Source organism: Myotis myotis, unplaced genomic scaffold, assembly GCF_014108235.1.
Source record: "Myotis myotis isolate mMyoMyo1 unplaced genomic scaffold, mMyoMyo1.p scaffold_m19_p_7, whole genome shotgun sequence".
Classification (NCBI taxonomy): domain Eukaryota; kingdom Metazoa; phylum Chordata; class Mammalia; order Chiroptera; family Vespertilionidae; genus Myotis; species Myotis myotis.
The window spans coordinates 73,378,891-73,406,103 of NW_023416379.1; the positions used below are offsets into that span (position 1 = coordinate 73,378,891).

The following is a 27,213-nucleotide window of genomic DNA, read 5'->3' on the forward strand; positions in this document are numbered from 1 at the left end:
CTGAGGACACGACATTGTGGACATCACTCATTCGCAGGGCGGCCAGGAATCAGAGCTGACTCAGCTGCACGCACACACACGTGTATTTGCATATTACACGGACATATACATTCTCCCAGAAATACAACTCAGAGAGAAACTGCCGTCTTATCCCAGCTGCTGCCTGTATATCCACAGAGGAGAAGACTCTTCATTTAAGCATCAGTTTACACCTGGCCCTGCTGTTTTAACCTTCCCCTTGGAATTAACTTAACTCTCCCAATCTTTTGTTTAGTATCTATTACATTAGTACATGAGTTTCTTTTTACCTAAAAGAAACTATAGACATGCTTATCTTTTAGAACTGTCAACTACATTTCAGGGGCATATTGAAAATCAGACCGTTTAGTTTCAAACCAAAGTAAAATTCCAGTTACTGCTCTGGTTTTTCAAAATTACCTTGTCTGGATCCATCTTTCCTCTGATAAATTCTTGCTTCCAGAACTGCAGTGCCTGCTCCAGCGTTAAGCCAATGCCCTTCAGGAAGAGGCCATACTGCATCCGGCCCCCGTGGCGGAGATGGTGAGTGTCCCGCAAAGCTTTGTGTAACTGACGCATGCACGGTGGGAAGGATTTGGTACAAAGCTACAAGAGAAAAAGAGTTTTCGGTTATATGAAAGATTTACCAAGTCACTCATAATATTTGTTGCAAATTCAATCTAATTAGCAAATTCAGTCTAATTGGTATAAAAACAAAAATGATAAGGATTACTATCTTACTGAGATTACAGATGAACTTTCTTATTAATATTTTATATTGATTACATGTTGAAATTATAAATATTCTGCTTTGGGGGCTAAATAAAATATATTACAAAAATGTATTTCATCTATTTATTTAAAATTTTTAAATTAATTATATTCATTTGAGAAACTATAGATTCACAAGCAGTTGTAAGAAATAATACAAAGTGATATCAGATGACTAGTGTCCCCCAGAGGTAATAGCTTGCAAAACTATAGTATATTATCTCATCCAAGATGCTGACATTTTAATAATCCGCCAGTCTTAGATTTCCTCAGTTGCACTTATGTGCCCATTTCTATATTTATGTAGCTTTACGTAATTTTATCACATGCAGGTTCCTGCATCCACCATCACAGTCAAGATGCAAAACAGTTCTATCACCACAAGGATCCTTTGTACTTCCCTTTTATAACCACCCCACCTACCTTCTTGCTTCCAGAACTGCAGTGCCTGCTCCAGTCGCCCCTCACCCTGGGCAACTATGAATCTGTTCTCTAGCCCTATGATTTTGTCATTTCAGCTATGTTATGTAAACAGAATCAGATAGTATGTAATGTTTGGGGATTAGGTTTTTTTAATTCAGCATAATTCCCACAAAATTCATCTTAATTGCTGCAAATATCAGTAGCTCATTCCTTTTGTATTGCTGAGTAATATTCCACGGTATGGATGAACCACAATTTGTTTAACCTTTCACTTGCTGAAGGACACTTGAGCTATTTCATACTGTTTGGGGCTATTTCAAATAAAATGAATGTACAGGTTTTTGTGTGAACATAAGATTTCATTTCCCTGGGATAAATGTTCAAAAGTACAGTGGCTGAATCACAGATGAACTTTTAAAATAACCCAAATACAAAGTAGCGCACAAAAATAAGAGAAATGGTTCTCAAAAGAAATCCTAAAAAAAAAAAAAAAAGTGTTAAAGAAATCAACAGTTAAAAGAAGAAAATTATAGGTCTTTCCTTTGGTGTCAAACATAAACTATAACTATCATTGCCCACTTTCAATTCAACTTTTTCATTATGGTCTTAACTGCATTCTCTCTGACTTCCTCAAATAGCCTCCTCTCAAGACAAATTCTCACCCCCTCATGTATTCCTTGGCAAGCTCAACTTTACCTGTAAACAGGAGCAGGTCTCACTTTGCTTGACGTTGCTGCTCCCTCTAGTGGCCACCAGTTTCTTTGTCCTTTCATAATAACTGAATTTTCCATCCCTAGTTCAGTCAGGTCTCTATCCTCCTTTGGCAGCACTACTGGAAAGGTTTCTGTGCTCCTTCATACTATTACAAAATTACTTTTCTTAACTATTGTTCTAGTTCAATGAATATTCAACATCCTTAGTTCGAACATGCAAGATTCCCTCAATGTCTATAATGAACCACTTTTCAATTATATGTCACAAAACAAACATCTATTGAATGTTTTAAGTAACAAGAAGGTGAATAAAACATAAATCTCCCTGCAATTCAATTAAAAAAAGAAACAGTCACTATTACATTCAATGTTATATATGTTAAACTCATATAATAAATTACATAATAAGGACTCCAACAAGGGCATAAATCAAGTGCCATGGAAGCACTGTGACAGGGAGGGGTAAGAAGGCCCAGTATGATACTATACCAGGGGTGGGCAAACTTTTTGACTCGAGGGCCACAATGGGTTCTTAAACTGGACCGGAGGGCCGGAACAAAAGCATGGATGGAGTGTTTGTGTGAACTAATATAAATTCAAAGTAAACATCATTACATAAAAGGGTACGGTCTTTTTTTTCAATAGTTTTATTCATTTCAAACTGGCCGGATTCGTCCCGCGGGCCGTAGTTTGCCCACGGCTGTACTATACCATCACGAACACTTTGCTCCAGCTAGCTGGGTTATCCCATGATCACAAGTCATGTTTTGTACCTTCTCACTTTTCTCACTCCACCAACCCTGTCTGGTATAGTCTTGGCACTCCCCATGCTCTCTAGCCAAAACCAAGCCCTGTGGCAAGACCCAGTACAACTTCAACAGCTTGTGGCACAATTCCTTGATTACTTATTTAATCACCAAATATCTATTGAATACTACTGTGTGTACAGTCCTGGGCAACCAGCAATGAACCAAACACCCTATTGTTAAAGAAGCTATAGTCTCATGGGAGGAGATAGTCAATAAACAGACATAAATTTTTTAAAAAAAGATAATATCTGATTCCAAAAGCACTGGAAATAAAGTAGAATAATAGGGTCAAATATAAATGGGAGAGGATTTCAACTTGAGTGGCCAGAGAAGCCCCTCCGAGGAGATGGCATTGCAGCTAAGACATACAGCGTAAGTAGGATTCCAGTCCAAGAAAGATCCAAGAATACTGTTCCAGTGAAGGACACGCAAGCAAAGGTCCTGATAAGGAATGATCTTGGTTGCTCAAGAACGAGCAAAGAGGTCCCTATGGCCAGAGCACAGTGAGTGAGCCAGAATGGAGACGACGAAATTGAAATGATAAGTACATACGGCTTTATAGGCCATAATCATGAGTTTGGATTGTAGTCTAAAGGTAGTGAAACCCAACAGAGGGTTGCGACCAGAAGACTGACATGACCTGATAAACAAAGAGAATTCTGGCTGTTATGTAGTGAACAGACTGTACAGAGGAAGGAAGGATGTTTAAGAGATTTTGGCAGTAATCCAAAAATGGAAATGGAAAAACTGAGGTCATCTAGGTTGGGCCAAAGTGGCACAGAGAAATGATTGTGGATATTAAGCAGACAAGGGATTATAAGACCAGGGTACGGGGTGAATTATCAACATGGGTGCTGTGGAGGCCAAGAACAGTAAGTAACAAGGTGGTACAATAGGATCACAGAGCTTGAAAGGAGTTGGAGTTCTGACAACGGAGGCAGAGAAACAGTTTGGAAGTGGTAATGTGGACCAAGGAAGACACATCCCATAACCTAACGTAGGGTGTGGGGAGAAAAAAGCAGCTTCTACGTGAAAGAGGCTAGAGGGCAAACGGTGTCATCGAAGGAGCCAGACTTCGGTTAGAAATCTAAAGGAAACATTTAGAAAAGACATGGAGAACACTGAGGGCTGTGCTAATGACGTGAGTTAGGAAGAGATCCAGATAAGGGCGTATCTATCACCCAGCACAGGATCTGTCACAGACCCACAGGCAGAAATGACCATCACAGCACTTAATGTAATTTATCATGATATTGCTTACTTATTAGTTACTACTAGAGGCCCGGTGCATGAAATTTATGCACGGGTAGGGTCCCTAGGCCTGGCTGGCGATCAGGGCCAATTGGGGCCTTCTGGCTGCCGGCCCAGGCCCCTCCTTTCCCAGCTGCCGGCTGCCAGCAGGGGTCTTCCCTCATTCTGTGCCACCCCCGGTGGTCAGTGCATATCATAGCAAGCGGTCGAACTCCCCGTAGGTCAAACTCCCAAGGGGACAATTTGCATATTGGCCTTTTATTATATGTTGTCTACCTCCCTCAAGTAAGGTCAATGAAGAATAGGTTATTCTTGTTTTATTCACCTCTGTATCCACATCACAGTGGCTGCTGGTATCTAACTGATGGGCTCAATATATACTCACTAAGTGAATTAATGACTATATTTCTGTATCTTCCTACAGTATCCAACCAATTTCACATTTGTTTGAATGAATATGATAGAATTAGAAATAGAATTAACTTCTAACCATTCTCAGAACATAAACACAATCATTAGGCAGGAGAAAGTGTTAGAGATTTCAAATCAACTATATAAGGTGGGAAATCCTATTGTTATGTCTAGACATATTAACCACCAGTGTTGATCGTAATTTATGGCTGGTTTATTTTCCATTTTTTGGATAAAGTGGAAAATCAATTATGTGTTAAAGAGAAATCCTACAGACTACAGTAAAGTATGCTACTCTTTCATTCTACAATGGAAAATGGAACCACAAAGTGGAGTTGTAATGAGCTGGCCAGTAATCTAGTGGCAACCCAAGGATGGGAGCCTATACCTAGTGTTATAGAAAAAATTTCATCCTCCCAAAATTCGTGGTAAAGTCTTAACCTCCAGTACCTCAGAACGTGACTGTATTTGGATATGGGGCCTTTGAAAAGGTAAAGTTAAATGAGATCATGGGGTTGGGCCCCTGGTCCAATTCCTAAGAAGAGGAAGAGACAGCAGGGATGGGTGCACAGTGGAAAGACTACATGGGAACACAGTGAGAAGAACCCCGCACGAAATCAAATGTGCTAACACCTTGATCTTGGAATTCTAGCCTCCAGAACTAGGAGAAAATAAATTTCTGTTGTTTAAAGCACCCAGTCTGTGTTATTTTGTTACAGAAACCTAGCAAACAGATACATTTAGCATTTTCCATTTCTTCTTTTCTAAATGCACATGTTATTTAAATATAAATACATGAACACCACTTAGCTATAAAAGAATTCCCCATTAAAAGAATGAATTAAATCCTGTTTTCATCAGAATACAAATAATTTTCTGATTAATTTTCATATTTTTATGATTTTAAAAATTTTTTTATAGCAAATAGGATTTCTTTTAAAATGATTGGCAGACAAAGGAATAATAATGTCTCCCAATATTCCGACCCCAAAATCATCTTTGGTTGAAGAAAACCTGTGCTTCCTCCACTGACAAACATCTAAATTTAAAAGGATGTGATGCTTACCGAGTCAATCTGATCCAAAGAAATCTTCCCAGCACTGCCCAGTGTACTGTAATCTTGACCAGTGTAGGAATGACTAAGGAGAAAAAGAAAAATTATTAAGATAAGACTTGTAAGACATTTTAGATCACATCAAAGGGAATTTTTTATGCAGATGTTAAGTCAGAATGAGAAAACATTTTATACATAAATCTTAGCAGAAACATAGCTAAGTGTTTTAAAGGCATTTAGTAGAATCCAGTTAAGTAGTAACTTCCCTAAAACAGTGCGAAACTATAGTGACAGTCTGGCTCTCCCTTATGTCTAGTCTAGCATGCCACTTCCATTCTTAGAAGCATAATGCAAATTGTTAAAGTTCAAACCTCGACTGCTGGTCCTTAATTAACGGCAGTCAGCACAGCAAAGGAGAAACTGGAGCTTAAATCAGGACTATGCACCAGTGCTAAGTCCCTCAGCCAGTTCCTTAGACACTCTGTATCCCTGGTTCCTTATCTGTCGAATGGAGATAATAATGCCTGCTTCGCAGTGTTGACAGGAGGTCTGAATCGAAATAACTTTCCATCAAGTACCACATAGGGAATATCGTCAGTAACACTGTAGTAATTATGTATGGTGTCAGATGGGTACTAGACTTATCGGGGTGATCGCTTCATGAGGTATGTAAATGTCTAATCACTATGTGTATAACATAGTATTGTTATGTCAACTATAATTGTAAAATTTTAAAAATTATGTAAAAAGACCTGACATATAGTAATCACTGTTTACTAAAATAAATAACATCTATATGGCATTTTAGAAATGCAGAGTAGTTATCTATATCCTGTAAATAACATCCTCACAGCCCTGACAGGGCATTTTTATTTTACATTGGACAAATGAGGAAACAAAAGCTCAGAGGAGTTGGAAACTTGTTAGATCAGAAAGCAAGCCCACAGGGCAGTAGGAACTCAAACCTTTTGACTCCCGATTCCCTACCTCTTCACATACAATAACACGTTTCCCTGTAATATTATTCATAAATTAGGATTTTTAACTTGGTATGTATATACTTTTATAATTTTTTTATGTCCTTACATAGCACCACACCCATGCCTAATTCCATAAACAGTGACTCAGATGCAGACATTCAGACACTGACACAGTGAAAACCAGCTGCTGGCTTACATAGAAAACCACAATCAGACCATGACCTATGCAGACTCCACAACTAAGGGGAAACCTGGAATAAAGCATCACTGTGTCCTCCACATTCTACCAGGTCAGTAAAGATTCTTGCTGCTGAACAATATAAATATACACACTCAAGAGGGTCTGTAGAAAGGCTGCTGTCCCTACAATCAATCAATTGTACTGACTAAACAATGGGAATGAATGATGAAGCAAAACTACAGTACTGCTGGGATGCTGCAGCCACTGGCTAGGAGACTATTAGGAGTGTAGATTTCCCCTCCCTATCGTCCTTCCACGGGCTAAGAATGGTCTGAAAATTACAGAGAGCAAGATGAGTGGAATGCCAAGGAGTGATACAGAATGATCCCTTACCTGAAACACATCTTCCCACCTCTGGTATATTTCTCCCTTAAGTAACAAGTTTCTGATAATGTATCATTAAATTATAACCATTCCTTTAATCACAGTGGTTCCGTGGCATATAAAACTCATGCTTAGTTAAACCAACAGCTGCCATTTAACTTATTAAATTTATTGGGGTGACATTGGTCAACATGAACATATAGGTTTCAGGTGTGGGTTTCTATTTTACAAGATCTATATATTGCACTGTGTGCCCACCACCCAATGTCAAATCTCCTGTCATGATCTATTAGAACCCCCTTTAGTATAGAGCAAAACCAGATAATTGTGTCAATGAAATCCCCAAAATAAAAATGTGCTTCAGTTTCCAATATATCTTACAGTGGAGCAAAGAGGCAGCATGGCCAATGGAAACAGCAATAGGCTCGGTGTCCGAAGACCTTCCCTGGTTTTTGTTTTCTAAGTCACTAGCTGGCAAACGGGGGTGAGTCTCTTGACCGTCCTGATCTGCATTAACCTCATCTGTAAAATGGCATTAATAATGCCAGGCATGCCCACTGCCAGGAATGCTGGTAATCAAGTGAAATAATATATTCAAAGTACTAATTAAAATCAGTGAATCATATTCCAGTACACAGAGCCATGGCAGCCTTGACCAATGAGTACAGAGAAAACAGGCTGGAAGGGGGGAAGCACAATCCTGCAGAGGAGCCCCCACCCAGTTGGGAGGTACGGGGCCACTCCAATGACCCATATGACCTTCAGCCTCGCAGTCTATAAAGTGAGTGTAATCCTCTAACAGGACTGTTCAGATCAACTGATTAAGAAATACAAAAGTCCTCTAAAAATGGTAAAACGATGTATGAACATGACTATAGTTATTGAGTAAATAGTGCCAGTGGTTAGCACAAGGAAGCTTCTCTCAGCCCAGATTAATGTCGTATACTAAGTACAAAGCGGAGATACATAAAAAGGACCCACACATTTGCCTGAATGGTAGTGTAAATCCTATTCCTCCATACTTCGATAGAATAGGCAAAAGGGCTAAATTCCAAGGGGGAAAAGTAAAAAAGAAACAGAATGGTAGCAATGATTAGTGCAAAGATTTTAATGGACATAAATAACTACCGAGAGGATATAAGGAAACTATATAGACATCATATTTCTAAAATTATTATTAATAGACAGGAAAATGGCCATCAGCCAAACCAGTGAGGACAAGCATGGAGCCCATGGGAGGGAAAATGACAGAAATGAAGATGTTAAGCTTCAGAATTAGGAAATAGACTTCTCCTCCACTTACGACCAGAAGGGATAACTTATGTTTTGGTCAAAAGAGTTGGTACGTCACAGCTATTTCATACATCTTTGAACTAGTTATGGATAGATGAGGCTTAGGTGGGGGGAATTTTTGGATATAACATACAAAGACAGGTCATGGGAAACATTGTATCTAATACTAAAGAACCATGAAAAGATTTTTCAGGCGAGAAGTCACATAATCAAGTTTACATTTGAGAAAGCAAGCAGAATGGAGGAACGACTGGAAAGGGCAATAAGAAAATCATTTGTCAGAATACCACAATACTCCAGACAAGAGAAGGTGAGATCCTAAATAAAGCAGTGCCCACAGATGAAGAAAGAAAGGCAATCAAGGTGGGGGTGGGTGGGAGGAAGGAACAAGTAATGCTGCTAAAAAAGAATAAAAATCCTTAAGAACAATTCACATTAGCTCACGAAACTGGACCTTTGGCTTTTACTCAGAGGTGCCAAGGGATGTTACTAACTGAGACTCCTAACAGGTACCCGGGGGCGAGGCACTTCCTACCACAAGCAGAGCTCAGTGTCAGCTTTACATCACTCTGCTCCCGCATGAATGAAGCTGCTACATCAATGAACTGTCAAAATGCAGTCTTATTTTCATGATTTTAAAAAAAAAATCAATTTTATGAATGAGCATTTCTTATATTGGGGAAACACAGAAATAGTAATTTTTAACAGCAAAATCATTTCTACTAGGTTCAAGAGATAGAGAGACAGATACAAATATAGATATATATATATATATAAACACATATAAACAGCAGAAAATACTGTTTTCTGTCCATTTCAAATAATGTTACTTTGAGAAACATCCATTGTCACTTATGTACAGTTTTTTAAAAAGAGAGATTCAGGAGGTGTAAGTTTTCCTGCCTCTAACCTTTCAGAAAAGAATAAACTGAGATGTACCACAAGTTCCATTTTTTCAGTACAGCAGACCAACATATTTTAATGGGCCACAAAAATCCAATGATGTCAGTAATCACTATTTTGCCAAATATACAGAGGAATAATCAGAGAAGCCTAAAAAAAATCAAGATATGAATTTAATTCTTAGTTTAGCCACTAATTAGCCATAAGTAAAAAAAAAAAAATCAAACTATGCATCAGTCTGTTCATCTATAAATACAGTGGTAAAGGACTGCAGTGATATATACGTAACTCTCTATGCATAATATGTCTTTTATTTGCTAAATAATCAGGTGAAAAGCACCAAAGGTGAGTGTTACACAGAGTTTTCTCAAGTTACCAAAAAGCTAGAAAAGTAGTGAAAATAAAGATGTGTTCAGTGAATAGTCAATTACATTAGGATTCTCTCTGAAGAGACTAGGCTGTAATTATTATAATGTACTTTTGCTAAAAGGTAATAATTATTACACTGTACCAGTAAAATTAACACCTTCACTACCCAAACAATGCTGTAATGCATAAAACCCAGGATAAAAGTCCATCAGATTGTCAGACTCTCTATAACAGACTTTTCCCCAGTTGCTGTCCTTATCTGGATATAACAGATTCTAATTACCAAGAAAACAACAAAACCAACCAAAATGTATCCAGGCGTCCCTGTTTGACCCCTGAATCGCTCAGCATACAATCATTAAGCACCTCTGTAACCAAGGAAGAGTCACAGAGTAGTGAAGAATCCAGAGATGATGCAGAAGTACCTGTGATGAGTGCCACCACATGTTCAAATGTCCCCGAGCCCAGAGAATAAGGTCGCTGCTAAAAGAAGGGTGGGGGGAGGGCAGAGCAATGTGCAGCATTAGGTTCTTAAACAATGAAATGGCACTGAATAGAGAGTTCCAAGCTTTAGAAAGCTACAGGCTACAGGATTCTAGACTGTTATTAGAATGCTTTGGAATGACTGACACCAGAGACTAGACTGAATAGAGAAGCCTGTTTAGCCAGAAAGGAGAGGTGACTTGGGGGACGAGCAGGGAAGGCTGAAATAAGATGACAATCAGTGAGAAAAGTGGAAAAGCAGGAGATTACAGTCAGAAAATGATTTGAATTTGAAGGCTTGGAAGTAGGATGTGATGATCACATAAAAGTCAAAGGCCTGCTTGTTTTAGTATTTTTATCATTGCAGTTTAACAATTTCATAGGCATTAAACGTTCTTAAATTTTGACCAGGTTCATAAAAGTAAGTGGTTTGAGTTTATTAAGGTTGTTGTAGTGGTGTAAACATAAGCCTGTGATAAGGAGATGGCATTTTGGAATAATAAAAAAAGACTATTTTTCTCAGAATCTGAAGAGTTAGCACATATCAGATAGGCAGGAAGAGAGAAGTAAAACCAAGGAAATTTCTAAAGCACAGTGTATAGATGAAGAAGTTGGGATAGATGGCATAAAAAAAACAAACCACAAAAACAAGCAGCGGCAATGGGGAAACTCTGAAATTGGATAGGTAGGTCCTGAAAGCCAGATTTGTATACAAAAAAAACACAGTAAGATAAAAAGCAAACTTTAAATCCTATCTCCTTTTGCAATAACTAGTGCTAAGCTGCCATTTTAATAAAAATTTGAGGCTTTGTCAAGTTTAAAGCCTTTAAAGACATAAATGTATGCATAATAGCAGTCTCTAAGAAAACAGAACTGTGCAGTTGTGGATAACGAACCCTTTGCTGACACTGAAGTAATTCAGTCTTTGTCCTTGATTATGTTTTTGTTTGGAGGAACTGGTCCTAAGTTATCTAACCTACGCTGAGAGAGCTAAGAATACACAGAACATATAAAAGCATCTTCTTACTGCAGCATTTGTTCAATAAACTTACATGCAACTTAATTAAAACTCAGCCACATCTGAGGAACTTTTTCCTCCCAGATTATCTTGCTCATTAAACAGTAAGAGGTAAGCACAACTAGGTTTCAAATACAGCAAAATAAATAAATAACAGTAAACAGAAAATGATAAGGCTGACAGCTTCAATATAGTATTAAAAACCAAAAGGAAAGAAGACTTTCAAAATACCCATAACATATTTATGTAATCAAATTAAAACGATCCTATTTGAAATCCAATCAAATCAATCCAAAGGGGTGAAGAGGTTGAGGGATAACTGAGACAGGAAAGTGTAATTCATCACAGGCCCAGGGAACCAGAATTTTCCCCAAACATTACAACACAAACATCTAATTTACAGAATAAAAACACAGTGGCCATCTGAACAGGTAAATCTGAAACAGATATATCTGCACACGTCTGATCTGTGAATCACAAGGCAGAGCTACTCCTGGTCTTTGCAGAAAGGACAGAAATTTAAGTCCTGTTTAATGCACCACAATATCAATAGGAGCACTTAGGTACTCGGCAGGGAATTGTTTTTGAGCAACTGAGAATTCAAAACAAAGGGAAGAAATCATGAGAAGGTGGATTTGTGGGTCTCACAGCAAGATTAGCTGGTTAAGAAAAAATAATAACCTTTTCATGCTGTGGCACTGATCCTCAGCAGATGGATCATCACACCTGGGCTGGAGAGTGGTAGCCCGAGCTCCACTACAGAAACATAAAAGCCACAGGGTGTAACTGAGAAATGAGAGGGCATGGGTCAGCACTTCAAGGGTGATTACTTCCCCAATCATCTCCTTTTCTGACCACTGAGGAAAATGTGAGGAAATAAGCAAGGAGCACAGGGATAATTGCAACAGTTTAGGAGTCAGCGGTAACTGTTCTTCATTTGCATAATTTTTTTCCAAGTCCAAGTAACCCAAGGCAATCCTGGAGGCAAGGCAGAATAAGGGAGTCAGAAAGTGATTGAGAGCACAGGTTTCCGAATCCCCTGGTCAGGGGTTGGCACATTCACTGTGTGACTTGGCAGAAACCTCTAAATCTTTTCCAGTGTGCTCACTGGCAAACAGGGAGTAGAACCTCCCTCAAAGGGTTGTCTCCAGGACCAAAGCAGATGTCCGTAAAAGAGTATTTTTTCACTCAAATTGCAATCATCATCATCACCTAAGCCTAAATTTATTGCACTTAAAGGTTTGGTTGTTTTTCTTTATTCTTAACATTTACCAGTTTCTTTCCTTGAATATTATGGGAGAAATGTATTTCTGTCCTACCTATTTTATACTATCACATAAAATATTTAATCTTGAAGTTGGAGGATTTAGGTGTCCCTGAATAACCTGATGACCAGAAAGGTTTTATCCACATTTACACTCTCAGGAAGTTTCCAAAGTACAAACATTCAACATCAAATATTTCAGTCTCATTTCAATGGAAGTCCATTTTGTAGAGCTGCGCTGTCCAATACAGCAGCCACTAGCCAAATGTGACCACTGAGCACCTGAAACATAGCTTAGTCTGAATTCAGATATTCAATAAATGTAAAGCATGCACTGGATTTCCAAGACTTAGGATGAAAAAAAAAAAACGTAAAACAATTCGTTAATGATTTTTTCATATCGATTACATCTTAAAATGATCTTTTGGAAAGAAGTTAAATAAGATTAAAATTAATTTACTTAAATAATTTAAAATTACATATGTGGCCCACATTTGTGGTTCTCATTATGTTTCTACCGAACAGCACTGCTGTAAAGTGAAGAGGACATAATGACACAAGACAATCACATGATTCTCAAGGACGAGGTATATCTGTAGAATAGCCAACTGACCACCTGACTTCTGTTTGCCAAGTTAAGATCAGGCTCTGCTAGTTGAAAGCAGAATATAAGCTGCAATTGAACCACTAAAGAAAGTGCCTCAAGTCTACTGCAAATATGCTTATTTTCACAGCATTTTACTTGGGAATCAAGTTTTAAACTTGAGCCACAGTTTGCCATGTATACTATTAGGGAAGCAATCTTGAATTCTTATTAGTTTGGAGGTAAGCTGAATCGTTTCTTTGGGGGAAAATAAAGCTGTGACACATTTCTATTTGGGAATCTTTGGGGCGGCTTGGCCTGCCTCAACACCTAATTGCAATCGTCCACTCCTCTGTCATTTGCAAGAAGCCATGCTAGGTGGGACAGGACTGTGGATGGCAGCAAGACCCTGAGCCAGACTGGAAGGAATTCTCTCCCATTCTTGGGGAGTGTCACTCTGCCACCCACCAGAGCAACAGATTCTGAGGCTCCCGAACAGTAACATATAAAACATATTTCCCCTCTTTGTCAAGAATTTCCCAGTACTCTTGAACCTAAGGAGGTTAAAACTAGTTACTCCTTTCTATGTGGCAGGCTACAGTTTATCATATCTTAAAAACTAGCATAAAATAAAATAAAAAAGGCAGTGAAGAAAGTATCACAAGTAACCCAAACTGATCTCTGCATAAAGGAAACATATCTATTTGGAGCATTAAAAAGTAAACTAATACATCTTTCAAATGAGATGCAATCTCCTACATCATTCTATGAAAGAATGCAGAGCTCCAATACGACCTTTCCACATAAAGCCAGGTGTAATCATGGCACAAATGGAAAAACAATTTCAGGAGGAGGAAACCAAGGTTTTGTGTATCACCCATATATCCACTTTTGCAATCACAATTTTACCCACTTCGGATGTTAAAAAAATACAAAACACACACACAAAAAACAGTCTGTCCACATGAGCTAGGCTATTCAGACATTTAGAAAGCACAATCCCTGCAGTTTGCATTTGTTGGGTGTATAGGAAATCGGGGGAGCAGAAGTTACAATATATCATTTCCTGCTGTGAAGGATATCACAGGAACATTCACTCAACAGCTGTCAGTGCTGAAATTGAAATTACTTTCCTTTTACAACTAAACCCCCTAGTAAATGGTATCTGACTTGTGTTGGCCCAGGTGATTTTCCCTGCAGTTATTCCAAATAAGAACACAATCAATAAAATTCTATTATAAATTGAATGTAAATTATTTTCCACAAGCATAAAGTCAGAAGTTGCATTTTTTAAAAATCTCCCTAACAACTACCATCAGACAATATGCAGTGTGATAATCTATGTTTCTTTACAACTGGGACAAATTCTGATACCAAGAGGCTCACATATCCAATAAAAACCAGGATCATATGGGTTTCCGTATCAGGTAAGAATTATATTCAACACACTTGCTACTTTTCTTTATCTAAGGTTGGCCTCGTCTTGCTCCAGGTGGTCCACACTTTCCTATTCATTCCAATTTCTAAACTGCACCAATCCAATGAACTGAAAGGAGTATCTCATTGTTCTATCAAAAACATCTGTACCTTACATTTGCCAAAAGTCATTGAACAGCACCTTTAAAATAAGTACAGTTTACAGTATATAAATTATACCTCAATAAAACTGATTTAAAAAAATAAAATACATACATATGTGCACAATGTATTCAAACTACAGACCTACAAAGGTATTTTCACTACACACATTTAAAGCCTCCAACAAATACCTCCATTTCATAAGTAAGCTTTGCATATTCCTTTGCATATGCTATTCTTAGCATATATTCTAGTAGTTCAATGACTGCCTAAATGGAGGCTGTTTTTTATTTGCTTTTGACCCAGGATACTCAAATAATTACAATATGAGAGTGGTAATGAAAAATCGAGGAGAGTGGGGAGCAAGAAACAAAGTTCTAACATCCAGGAGAATTAATACGTTAAATCGATGGGCATCTCATTCCCCCACAAATAATCTACAGAGTGTGGAGTGCTTCTGATCAGTTAGCCCAAGTTTATGATATTCTAGGATTACCTCTCACATTTGCTCTCTAATACAGAACAGAATCAAGGACACGATGTCTTTAGGGTTTTGGTGGGGACTTGGGGAGAGAGAGAAATCAAACAAACAAATAAATAAAATAAATAAATGAACAAATAAAGAAGATCATTTTGGCTAGTGATGTTGCTTGTGAAGAAAACGGAGTTAAGTAATATCAAAGCACCGGGGGTGACTTCACGTTGGGTATTTGGAGCAGACCTCCGTAAGATCTGGGAAGACACGCTCTCATACTCGTGGTATGACCATACCTATGGGCCCCCTTTACACTGTATGTATGCAGTATGTCAAGGACCAAGGTAAGGTAGCTTAAGTAAAAACTGACTTTTTAATTTATTTTATGTTATCTTTTATAGAACTATTTTCTAAATAGTAGTTGTAAACAATCGAAGGGACATTAAACCTTTACTGAGTCTTGGTAGTTTGTCTTTTCTCAGCCCAATTTATCAAATTTTGTTTGTTTTTACTCTGAGTGAATAAAGGTCAACTGTGTCAGGAACGCCGGGAGGTCTTCTTAAACATTTAAACTCGCGAGATTACCACAGGCCACACATGGCAGCTCCAAGAGATCCAGTACTCGAATCACAGCTGGCCAGCAGCTCCAAGCTTCCCTAGTTTCTGGGGTTTCTTGCTATTGTCCTATCCAGGTGGACAGCTCGTGTGCAAGGAGGCAAAATCCACACCAGCAAGGGCAGGAGCTGCCCTGGTGTAGGAGCCTCATGACCCTCAACAGCCACAGTTTCTAATGACACCTCCATAGGTATAACTTCCAGGGCCACCTCAGAGCTGGAACTCTGGAGTCCATTAATCTAAAAACCATTATTGTGGTTTTTAAATTAAAAAAAATATGATTATCTAAATGTATTTCAAATATGACACAGGTCTATGCTATCTAATCAAGTACTCATTAGCTACCACTGGCTATTGAAATTTTAATTTTAATTAATTAAAACTTAAAAACACATTAGCCATATTTCAAGAGCTATGTGGTTACTGGCTGTTGGATGGAGTGGCACAGGTAAAGAACATTTCCATCAGCCTGGAAGGTTCCACTGCACAGCACTCAACAAGTTACCTTTCCGCTGCTAACCTGTCACAGTAACTACCACAGTGCTTTCTCGGGCTTTTTAAGAAAGTTATTCCCTGTATCAGCAGCATCATTTTACATTTTGTTGGCACGTTAGGCATAACACAGTATAAAATAACTAATTTTCTTTATTATTATCTAGAGGACAATCAATGTTTTAAAGAAATCCAATGAGTGAAGAATAGGAAACTGCAGATTTAAAAAAAAAAAAAAAAAAACTGCTGAAAAGTATAATCACAGATTTTGCTTTCCAGGAAGACTGCCAGTATCCACATCCCAGAAATCCCTGAAGAAACTCTGGAGTCAGAAGGCTAACGGAAATCTAGAATGTCTAATTGGGGACAAGCTGCAAGAGTACCGTGACACATGAGGCCTCGTTATCACCTTGATGCTGTGGTCCCAGAGTCATGTACCTCTATTATGCTAAAATCATAATTTACTGTAATTACTTGAGCTAAAATTCTTCTTTTCTGTGATCAGAAAGTCCTATAAGGGCACACATAAATACATATCCCTAGAACATACACCATGTCTAGCACCAAGTAGGAGTTCCGTTAATATGTGTGAAATGAATGATAAATAATATAAACTCTTAGGAGGCTAAAACGTTTGTGACCATATATTTACTAAATGCCTCTCATACCAAAGTACCTCCACAAGTTGCAGCCACAACATACTAGTACAACTTCATTACAAAGTCTACTGTTTGCAAAGGTATATATTTGCCTTGGCTAGCTAGCCAGTCAAAGAGATAGGAAAGATTATCCTGCCTTCTTTCTGTCATTAAAAAGAAAATCAGTAACTTATTTATATTTCTGTGAAAATCACTTGTTAGCCCTTTCATTAACTCTAAAACATATTAAGCTAGCAACATGAATTAAGATAACCACAAAACTCTAGGGAAATTTAAGAGTGGTGGTTTACTTGAAAAACTGAAGAAAAGTGATGCAACCATCTGTTTTAAACACCGCAAAAGAAAACCCTCCCTGTTAAGCAGATCAATGGCCCTTTAAAAATGTCCACACTAATCCCTGGAACCTGTGAATATGTTAGGTCACATGGCAAAAGGGACTGTGCAGATGTGATTAAGATTAAGGACCTTGAGACAAGAGATTATCCAGGATATTCATGTGGATCAATCTAATCGCATGAGCCTGACAGCAGAAAACGTTCCCGGGTGGAAGCAGAGCGATATAGCAGAAGGGGAGGTCAGAGAGATTCGGAGCATGAGGAGGACTGATGCTCTGTTGCTGCTCTGAGAGGGAACCCACGTGCAAGGACCCTCGGGGCACATGGGAAGCACAGAAGGAATGTGGGCAGCCTCTCGGGGCAAAGATGGTTCCTGTCTGACAGCCAGCAAGGAAATAGGAACTCAGTCCTACAACTGCAAGGAACTAAAATCAGCCAATAACATGAATGAGCCTGGGAGCAGATTCTTCCTGAGTCTCCAATAAGGACCACAGCCCTGCTGACATCCTGAGTTTAGCTCAGTGAGACCCATGTCAGATGTCTAACCTATAGAACTGTATGAAAATAAATTAGTGTTGTTTTACTCCACTAAATCTGTGGTCACTTCGTACGGCTCCAACAGAAGATTCCAATCTAGATGCACTAATAAGGTTTAAATTTCAGCTTCCTGATTCCGTATTTTTCAAGTCACTGGTTCACTTGTTAAAAACTCTGTCACCTTCTCACCTGGGCAACATGAGACCATTAGAACAATGAGCTCTCTTGGCCCTACCCAGTTTGGCTCAGTGAATAGAGCATCGGCCTGCGGACCCAAGGGTCCCAAGTTCGATTATGGTCAAGGGCATGTACTTCCGTTGCAGGCTCCTCCCTGGCCCGGCCCGGTTCAGGAGTGCAGGAGGCAACCAATCGATGTGTTTCTATCACATCGATGTTTCTGTCTTTCCCTCACTCTTCCACTCTCTCTTAAAAAAAAAAAAGTTGCCGAAACCGGTTTGGCTCAGTGGATAGAGCGTCGGCCTGTGGACTGAAGGGTCCCAGGTTCAATTCCGGTCAGGGGCATGTACCTGGGTTGCGGGCACATCCCCAGTAGGAGATGTGCAGGAGGCAGCTGATCGATGTTTCTCTCTCATCGATGTTTCTAACTCTCTGTCTCTCGCCCTTCCTCTCTGTAAAAAATCAATAAAATATATTTAAAAAAAAAAAAGTCAATGAAAGAAAAAAAAATAAAGTCTTTGATGATTATTTTTTTTAAAAAGAATCATGAACTCTCTTGTATCTGCAAAGCTATGCATCACCTAGTTTGCTGCTGCTCTTTGTTCTTATCTCCATTTGCTGGAAAACATCTATGCTACAATTTTTCTTCACAGGTTTAATTCAACCAAAGAAGCCTAAATACCCAATAAAATGGGAATGGCTAAGTAGAAGTAGATCTATCCATTCTCAGCTGAATATTATAAAGTCACTTATAATTAAAGCCATGAAAACCAATTTTTTACTTTATTACATAGTTATGATATATTAAGTAAAAATATTTTTTTAAAGTTTACCCACTTTAATTATAATTACATAAAATATACATAGAGATTACAACAAATGTCTAGCAGCAGTTGTATTAGTGAGGTAGGATTCGTTTCTTCTATTTTTTCAATTTTACATATTGTGCCTATAAATTTTATCAGAAACAATAACATGACATTAAATTAGTAACAAAATCACATACAGGTACTACCTCTCATGAAAGATTTCCCACCTCTCTCTTTACATGATTAAGCTGGAGCATTAATGCAGGGCAGTTTTGTGGGGTGGGGCGTGTGTGTGTGTGTGTGTGTGTGTTAGAATACAGGTATAAATGTCTCAAATTAAGGGGCAACATCTATCAACTCCTTTGTACTTAATCAGAGTATACATATAGTGCCCTTAACACAATGGGTTGATTTTAACAAATTGCTAACTCTTGACAAGTACATCTCTAAGAAGGCATACACATTTTCCATATAGACGCGGGGGGGGCGGGGGGGAGTAATTCAAAGACAATAAATAATGGAAAAATATATTATTTCTAATATATTAATATCTTATAAGTTACCTGAAAAACCTTCACAATGATCACGCTTGTTATTGCTGCACATGGAAAAATAAATGGTTGAAGGGACTACCAAGAGGCTGGATGGACACAGGTGATGAGGAAGAGCTGACAAACACCCGAAGCCTGTGGACCATGTTAACGAGGCTTTCATTTCAGCCCTCAACCGGTGGAAGTCCCTGTCTACTGAACCTTTTTCTCACACAGGAATGCCCACACGATTTTCTGATTTCAAAATGAGCACTAATTCAAAAAGAGAATATTGAGAACTGTACCACTATGGATACTGGCAAAAGCTTTCTTACAGAGGTTTCATTTCTGATAAAAAAAATCTTTCAGAGCATATTCTTTACAGGAATAGACAGAAACGTGTACATATTAACCAAATGTACTGCATTAGAAAAACATTCACAAGAACAGTCTGTAATAACATAATACCAACTGAATGAAGATGCTTTCATCATTTTTAATGATTTTAAATTAAAGGTCAATATAAACATCTGCTTACAAATTTAGGATGCATCACAAGTTAATCCAAGCGAAACAGTCCATGTATTTACTATGGGCAATCCTTTTCATTGCTAGTTTGTTTTATCCTTTATTTCCACTTCATTGGTGGGCTAAAACGTGCTAATTTAATTAGGAGAAATAGTATAACAAATACATGTTTTTGAAATTATTCTTTAATTGAGGGGAAAAAATAAATAAAAGCAACAATTAAAGTGACTTCTGTCACCCATTCATTTCATACCTTGAGGCAGAGGTATGAGGAGGGCTGCGTCACTATGAGAAATGGTGTTATTTTTAAGGGAAGAAATCTTAATCACACAATTGAAGTTATCACATGTGGAATGTAGGCTGCAAGTTTTCCTCTCTAGTCTCACCTGATTATACCTGGCATTTGTAAGTGATGTAATACATAAAAATAATAATCTTTAACATACACCTTGAGAATCTAATACCATTATATAAAAAGTATCTGGGGATATCCTCGTTAAGGTAGCAAAGATATCTATGAACAATAAACTTCTACACTCACAGAAACATATCCCAACACCTTTATATATCTCTACATTAAAAAATCAGCACACTATACAGTTCATCCTAGAAGATGCAGTGAGAATGACAATAAAGTCACACTGAGATGCAGACTCATTAGATAACATATCTAATTATATGTGACTTGAAAGCAGAAACAATGGTTTACACAAATTCTCTCTGGTACTTCAGAATTTAACATTTTGGAGTAAGTCTAAGCAAGTTTATTTTTTCCAATGGAGAAGTTCTTGGCATAAATTTTCAAAAGTAGTCAAGTCTTATAAAATAATCCATGCATCTCTTTTGAGAAGTGTAGTTCATTTGAAAAATCAGATTTTAACATGAACTTCCTGAGACTCCATCAACAAACTTTAAAATAGGGATGATGATAAATTACCATCTATTGCCCTCACTGGGTTTTTCTGAATATAAACTAAAATACTTTGTACACTCTTGCCAGTTTGACTTCTTGGTCCCATCTCCTTTTACCTCTTCTAGCAACTTCCCTCTTCAATTATTTCATCTTACTCTCAGAGACACCATTTTCTATTTAATGTATAAATAGGCTCATCTTTCCAATCTTAAGGAAAAACAAACCACTTCTCCAACCATGAAGCTCATTGAAAGAAGATATAGTCCTCTTACCTTCCCTGCTCTACCAAGAATAGCCTACACGCCCTGTATCATCACAGCCTCAATTCTCATTTACTCCTGGACTCCTCAAGGGAATCAGACTTGCATCTGTACCATCACAATGTTGTGGCTAAGCCACCAGTGGCTCCCGTGTGCCTAATCCAACTGACATCATATAGTTCTGACCTGACTTTCCTAGGGCATTTGACAGTGTTTACCTTTCCTTTTTTAAATCTTTCCCTTAGTATTTTTGACACCACTATCCCTTGCTATGTTCCTGTCTCCTTCAAGATTCCTCCCTGGTATTTCTACTGGGTTTTCTCTTTTAACTCGTCTCTTCCTTCCATTGCTGCCCATCACAAGTCACTTAAACACTGGTATTCTATGGGTTCTATTCAGAGACACTTCCCCTTTGCTTGTCACTCTATACTCTCTCCCTCAGTGATGTCAACCATTCCCCTGATTTTAACCAGCACCCCTATACTGATGGTTAGCAAATGTCTCTCTCTGGTATAAATCTCATTCTTAAACTATCCTATATAATAAAAGGCTAATATGCAAATAGACTGAAGGCGGAATGACCAGTCGCTATGATGTGCACTGACAACGGGGGGGCAAGACACTCAACGCAGGAACTGCCCCTGTTGGTCAGTGTACTCCCACAGGGGAGCGCCATTAATCCAGAAGCTGGCCTCATGGCTGGTGAGCCCAGTGGCGGTGGCGGGAACTTCTCCCGCTTCCATGGCAGCACTAAGGATGTCTGACTGACGGCTTTGGCCCGTTCTGGGGAGAGGGCCTAAGGTGGCAGTTGGACACCTCCTGAGGGCTCCCAGACTGCAAGAGGGTGCAGGCTGGGCTGAGGGACACCCCCAGAGTGCATGAATTTCGTGCACCGGACTCTAGTGGTTTATATTCAGCTACTTACTAAACATCCCCTGCCCCCCACATATGCTCCACAGGCAACTCAAGTTTAAAATGTCTGAAACTACTAAATTTATCATCTTAGCAGTCACATTCATTTCCTAATCCCTTGTTTTTCTTTATTCTCTTTCTTAGTTAAGACAACATCATCACCCAAGTGAGATGAAAGTTCAGGCCAATCTGCATACCCACAGGGAGACACTACAGTGCTAGGAGTATGGAATCCTAAACCAGGAAGTCATAGCCCCATTGCTTAAGGAAATAATTCCAGGAGGACACAGTTCAATTAATAAAATTAAGTGCCTTTGCTTAATTATTAATAGAAATGTTTACAAACTTTGTAATGTGTTTAAGTGTCTATCTTTCAAATAAAATCAAAACTGTAAATTCCGTGAGAACGGAAATTGTCTATTTTTTAAATTCCAACCAAATAATAGGCTCGCTTTTACTGATGAATGGATGGATGCTACTAATGAATAAAATTAAGTTTGTATTTCTGTAAGATATTAAAACCAAGTGTTTTTCTGTGCTTAATTTAACTTTTGACTAGAGAACTATTGTCTCTACATTCTGGAAATAATATATATTATTAAGCAATATCTAAGATTTTTAGGGTGGCAAAATGTTATATCTTTGAGCCTTTAAATCCTATAAAATGATTTGAGAATTTCTCTGTATTGCTACTTCAATTTTTACAGGTATTTGTACTATCATTCTAAATTAGTTTTATTGACAAATTTAATTAAAATGCTATTCATCATTCCACTTTGATCATTAGGGCACTGAACAAAATTAGATATAATAATGATTTGAGTCTCAACCTCCTGTCCATCCCCTCTAGGTAACATTAAACATTACAGTTCATGCAAATCAATGATGATGATTTTTCCCTAACAAGATTATCATTAGAATTTCTCAAACCAAATAGTGTGCATTCCTATTTTGACCTAAGCAAAAGGAAGGTAAAAGAAAAACACTATATTGAGACAGCCAAAAGAGACAATTCAACATGATTGAAAGCCATATCACAAGGTTACTTTGTACAACAGGAAATGTCAAACTATGCACATCAACTGTCACCCTCCATACAGATGTCTCTGACATGGTAATAAAATGAGAAACCATTTGGTTTAATAATAATAAAAAAGCAACACCAGTTGGTGCATATTACATGTAGCATCTAGCCCTGGTTGCCTAGCAACCAGTCCTGAGTGAACTGCATGGAGAATGAACGCCCAAACGAATATACAGTTTGTGCAAGTTTCAAGGACTCAAAGAGACATGTCAGTAGTTAATCTAAATTCTAGTTGACAATTACCATACTGAGGGTGGAGGCAGGAAAATCCATCATTATCGCACAGAATTGAGCATTAACTAGAGATACGATTCAGCCCTTTTAGGTTTATACCTTCTATAGCAGTGGTTTTATAGGAAATACTGTGACTTATAAATTATAAAACTATGCATAAGTAAAAGCAAAACATTAATGCTAAAAGGCACATTCATTCACTCAACAAAACACGTATTAAATACCTATCATGTCCCAGCCACTGAAAACACAAATAGGAAAGTCACTTCCCAAGCTCTCAAGCAGCTCATTTTAACCAAGTAATCAGGCAAGTAAACAGACAATTACAACATCATAAGTTCTGTAATACAGATATACTAGTAGCCATGGGGTATTGTGGAAATGCATATAAAAAACATCATATGCTGACTGGGGGGAAGGGGATGGAGACTAAATGGGGACACGAGCCAAGTCTTTAAAGTTAGTCAAATTATAAAAGTGGCAAAGGGGAGGGAACATTCTAGGCAGAAGGAAAATATTTACCATGTCACAGAGGTGAGTAAGAGTGTGCTGTCTTAGAGCAACTTCAAGGCATTTGGTGGCACTAGAAGTTGGGGTACTGGTACTAAACGAAGAGTCCAAAGAAACAAGCCAGACTCCTTCCAGAAGAACCTCATAAGTCAGGCTAAGAAGTTCAGACTTCATCCAAAATGAAACTGAGGAGATAGAATGGTTTTAAGCCAAGGAACAGTATAATCCCTCTGGCACTGATGTGACATATTTTAGAGAAGGCAAAACTGGTGTCAAGGAGAACAGATAAGAAGCTACTATAGGAAGACAGATAATGGGGAGATAAAATCATCAACAGATTAGAACAAGCAGGAGAGGAGGTTAGGGAAGTGACTCAAACATGATTCCCTACTACAATGCTCTAGAGAATTTAACAACTAGGTATAATATTTATGATACTCAGCCCTGATGAAATGTTAGTCTGACCACTACCATCCCCCCAAAAAACAGTTATACAGAATGAAAAGTATCTGTCTGAAAAGGAAAAGCTAATAGAGAGAAGGGTAGGAGAGGAAGAAAAAGGGGATGGGAGGGAAGGAGAAAAAATAAAGAATACTAAAAGATACTGGAAATTAGTATCCACCCAAATTTATAAATGAGAAGTGGCATTCTCAGTTTTAAAAGAATAAAGAGAAAACACTACTGGTGCTTGGCTACATAAAACTTGAAAATGTAGGTATGCTGGATAATGCAACATAATAAAAAATTTGCAGAAAAAAAAGTTTGTAACCAATACAATGAAAAGATAATATCCTTTATATCTAAAGTACTTAAGGTCAAATAAAAATCAAGGATGCTATCAATAAATGGGGCAATAATACATAGTTAATCCCACCCCAAAATAAAAATGTTTTAAGATGATAATGTTTTAAAATTATTAATAATAAATGAAATGTACATGATCACAATAGTATCTCTATGATTAACTATTAAGTTTAGCAATGTTATGGCTGCCCCAACTAGTTTAGGGTACAGTAACATGGGCAATCATGTACAATATGAAAGTACAAGCAGAATAAGGTGTGTATGTTTTTAAAGAATAAGTTTGGTTTTTTTTAATCTTTATTGTTTAAAGTATTTTTTAACTTGTTTTTGTTGATTTTTTAGAGAGAGAGGAAGGGAAAGGGAAAGAGAGAAACATCGATCAGCTGCCTCCTACACGCCCTACCAGGGATTGTGCCCTGAGAATTGAGCCAGCAATCTTTCAGTGCATGGGATGACACCCAACCAACTAAGCCACACTGGAAAGGGCTAGAATAAGGTTTTAGAAAAAAAAAAAAAAATTTTATATATATATATATATCTTTAAAATGGTTCATATGGTTTGACAAAGTAATTCTGCCTCTGAAAATCTATATTAAAGAAATGGTCAAAAACACAAATAAAGGTATACCTATGACATTTTTTTATACTAATGAAAAAAACTTGGAAATTGTCTAAATGCCCCCCCCTAGGGAGATAAATACACTACAGTACATCAATACAAGAAAACTTCATGCAGTCACTAAAAAATATTTTTTTGGAGAGATTCAAATAACTAAAAAAGTCTTACAATGTTTATTTTAAAAGGAAAAAACAGCAAATTATACAAAAGTATAATTTCAACACTGGGTTTTAAAACATTATAAAAGAATTATTCTTAGTGCTGATGGGTTTTCTCTTTACTCTCTTGTATTTTCTAAGTTTGTGTTGTTGTTTTTAAATTAAGATACATTATTGTTGTATTTGGAAAGCAAATCCCTATTTCTTCTATCCCCCATAAAATATGTGGGGGTCCAAAAGTATGCGTTGGCCTTGTATTTAAGTAAATAGCTCATTCCTTTGTGATTTTCTTGTAGCTGGTCATCCCTACTCATTTTAACTTAAACTTATCAACTAGTTCTATATACTTTTATTAAATTAAAAGAGCTTTCTATAGTACCTTAAAGTCAAAAGTAGCAAGTGTATTGTACTAAAAATTCAACTTAAATCAATGAATTAAATCAAGAAAAGAACGAAGCTTTTGGTAACTAAAAGGGTTTCACCCACTCTAATATGCTTTACTCACTGTAATGCCCTCTCATTTATAAGCATGACAGGGTGGCGCCCTCATTTACCTGAGGTGGTTAAGCAGAGGCTGTAGTCGCTCATCGGACTGCACAGCAGGCAAGGACCGGGCTGTTAACTAGAAACAGAGAACAGGGTTAGGCAGAACAGCAAAGGCCAAATATAAACACATCTGAACACTGGATGCAAAATAGGGGTGGGGAGGCAGAGGGAGACGAAGCACTTAAAATGTAAGGACCTTTTTCTTTTTTAAAACCGGAGAACTGTATAGAAAGCTGATGCATTATGTAATTCAAGCTAGCTCTATGGTTCTAAGTTTGTAGGGTATGTCACTGAGCTTACAAGTAAAGAAAAAGGAGATAAAACAAAGACTATCATCGGAGTTCATGAAAAGGCCTCTAGTCATGAAAATATTATCTTGGTAAATAAAAATGGAAAAACTCCTAAATTTATAGCAACCAATCTTGTAGCACTGAACCCTGGGATGATGAAAAAATGGGGGGGAGAGACATTCATTTCTAGCTAAGCCACTGTGAAATTGGTTACGTGCAGAAGCACACGTGCTACCATCCATTCCTCCGTTTTGACAACCACATTACTATAAGAAACCAAGAATAGCTTTTAAACAGAAAAAAGGCAACTCAAAATATTTAATGTTGACATACGATGCCAAATTGTCCTAGGAGACAAAATGTGAGAGCCAAACCCTTATTCTTAAATGCTGTACATCAGGCTTGCAGTAGAATCACGGTCTGTGAGCCTCTGGTGGACTTCTCTGCAATAATATTAAGTATATCTCTACCTATATCCATTTTTCTCTCCATTCTTAAAAAGGTCATCTTGTGCTATAAGAATTTGACCCAAAGAAATTAAAAATATTCACCTAAAGTAATTAGATAGCTTGAAGTAACCTTAATAAAATACCAAAACAAAAATAAAAGATAAATTTCTTCTGGATTCAATTGCCAAAATAGTTCTTGTATTCTACTAACAAATCACTTGACAATTCATGAAAGAGAACTTTCCTTTAGACAAGCAACAAACTGAAAGATATCCTTTGGTTTTATATAGGGTGTCTGTACTCTAGAACTATTTCATACATTAATTAAAATTATCTAAAAACACATTTAATTCATCAAGCCTAATTTTCAATATTATGCAAATAAAATAAAACCATGCCCTTTAAAACATCTAATAAATACAATGTTGATCAAAATGCCACATGTGAAGTCATTTTTATTAAATCATATCTAATAACAATACTGAAGAAATATTCCCAATTTTATGCAAGTCAGCAAAGTTATAGACTAATTTAAAATACAATTAAGTCAGACAATTAGTCAACTGTGATTGTAGCACAACCAAAAGATTCTCGGTATCCCTAAGAAATTTTATAAAATGTTATCAAGGTTTTATAAACAAAACACTTTCATATACCCTATACCTGCTAATGTCAAATCCCTTTACAAAATGTCATTTTCATTGTTTAAGAAATTTCATGTCTCAGAACCAATGCTATGCTCTGAAAAGATTAAAATAATTTATCTAGATATTTCAAAAGTCAATTTTCTG

The 27,213-nt window shown here is 37.5% G+C and overlaps 1 protein-coding gene across 2 annotated transcripts in view; it reads right to left on the minus strand.

The window, feature by feature from the left end:
* Positions 1-27,213, minus strand: part of PRIM2 (DNA primase subunit 2) — a 286,500-nt gene that overhangs the window by 91,358 nt on the left and 167,929 nt on the right. For both annotated transcript variants that reach the window (XM_036317486.1, XM_036317488.1), the window contains 3 exons: positions 25,692-25,759; positions 5,463-5,535; positions 439-624 (listed from right to left, as the gene is read on the minus strand). In XM_036317486.1, the coding sequence (XP_036173379.1) occupies positions 439-624; positions 5,463-5,535; positions 25,692-25,759 (327 nt within the window). The remainder of the gene's footprint in view (positions 1-438; positions 625-5,462; positions 5,536-25,691; positions 25,760-27,213) is intronic.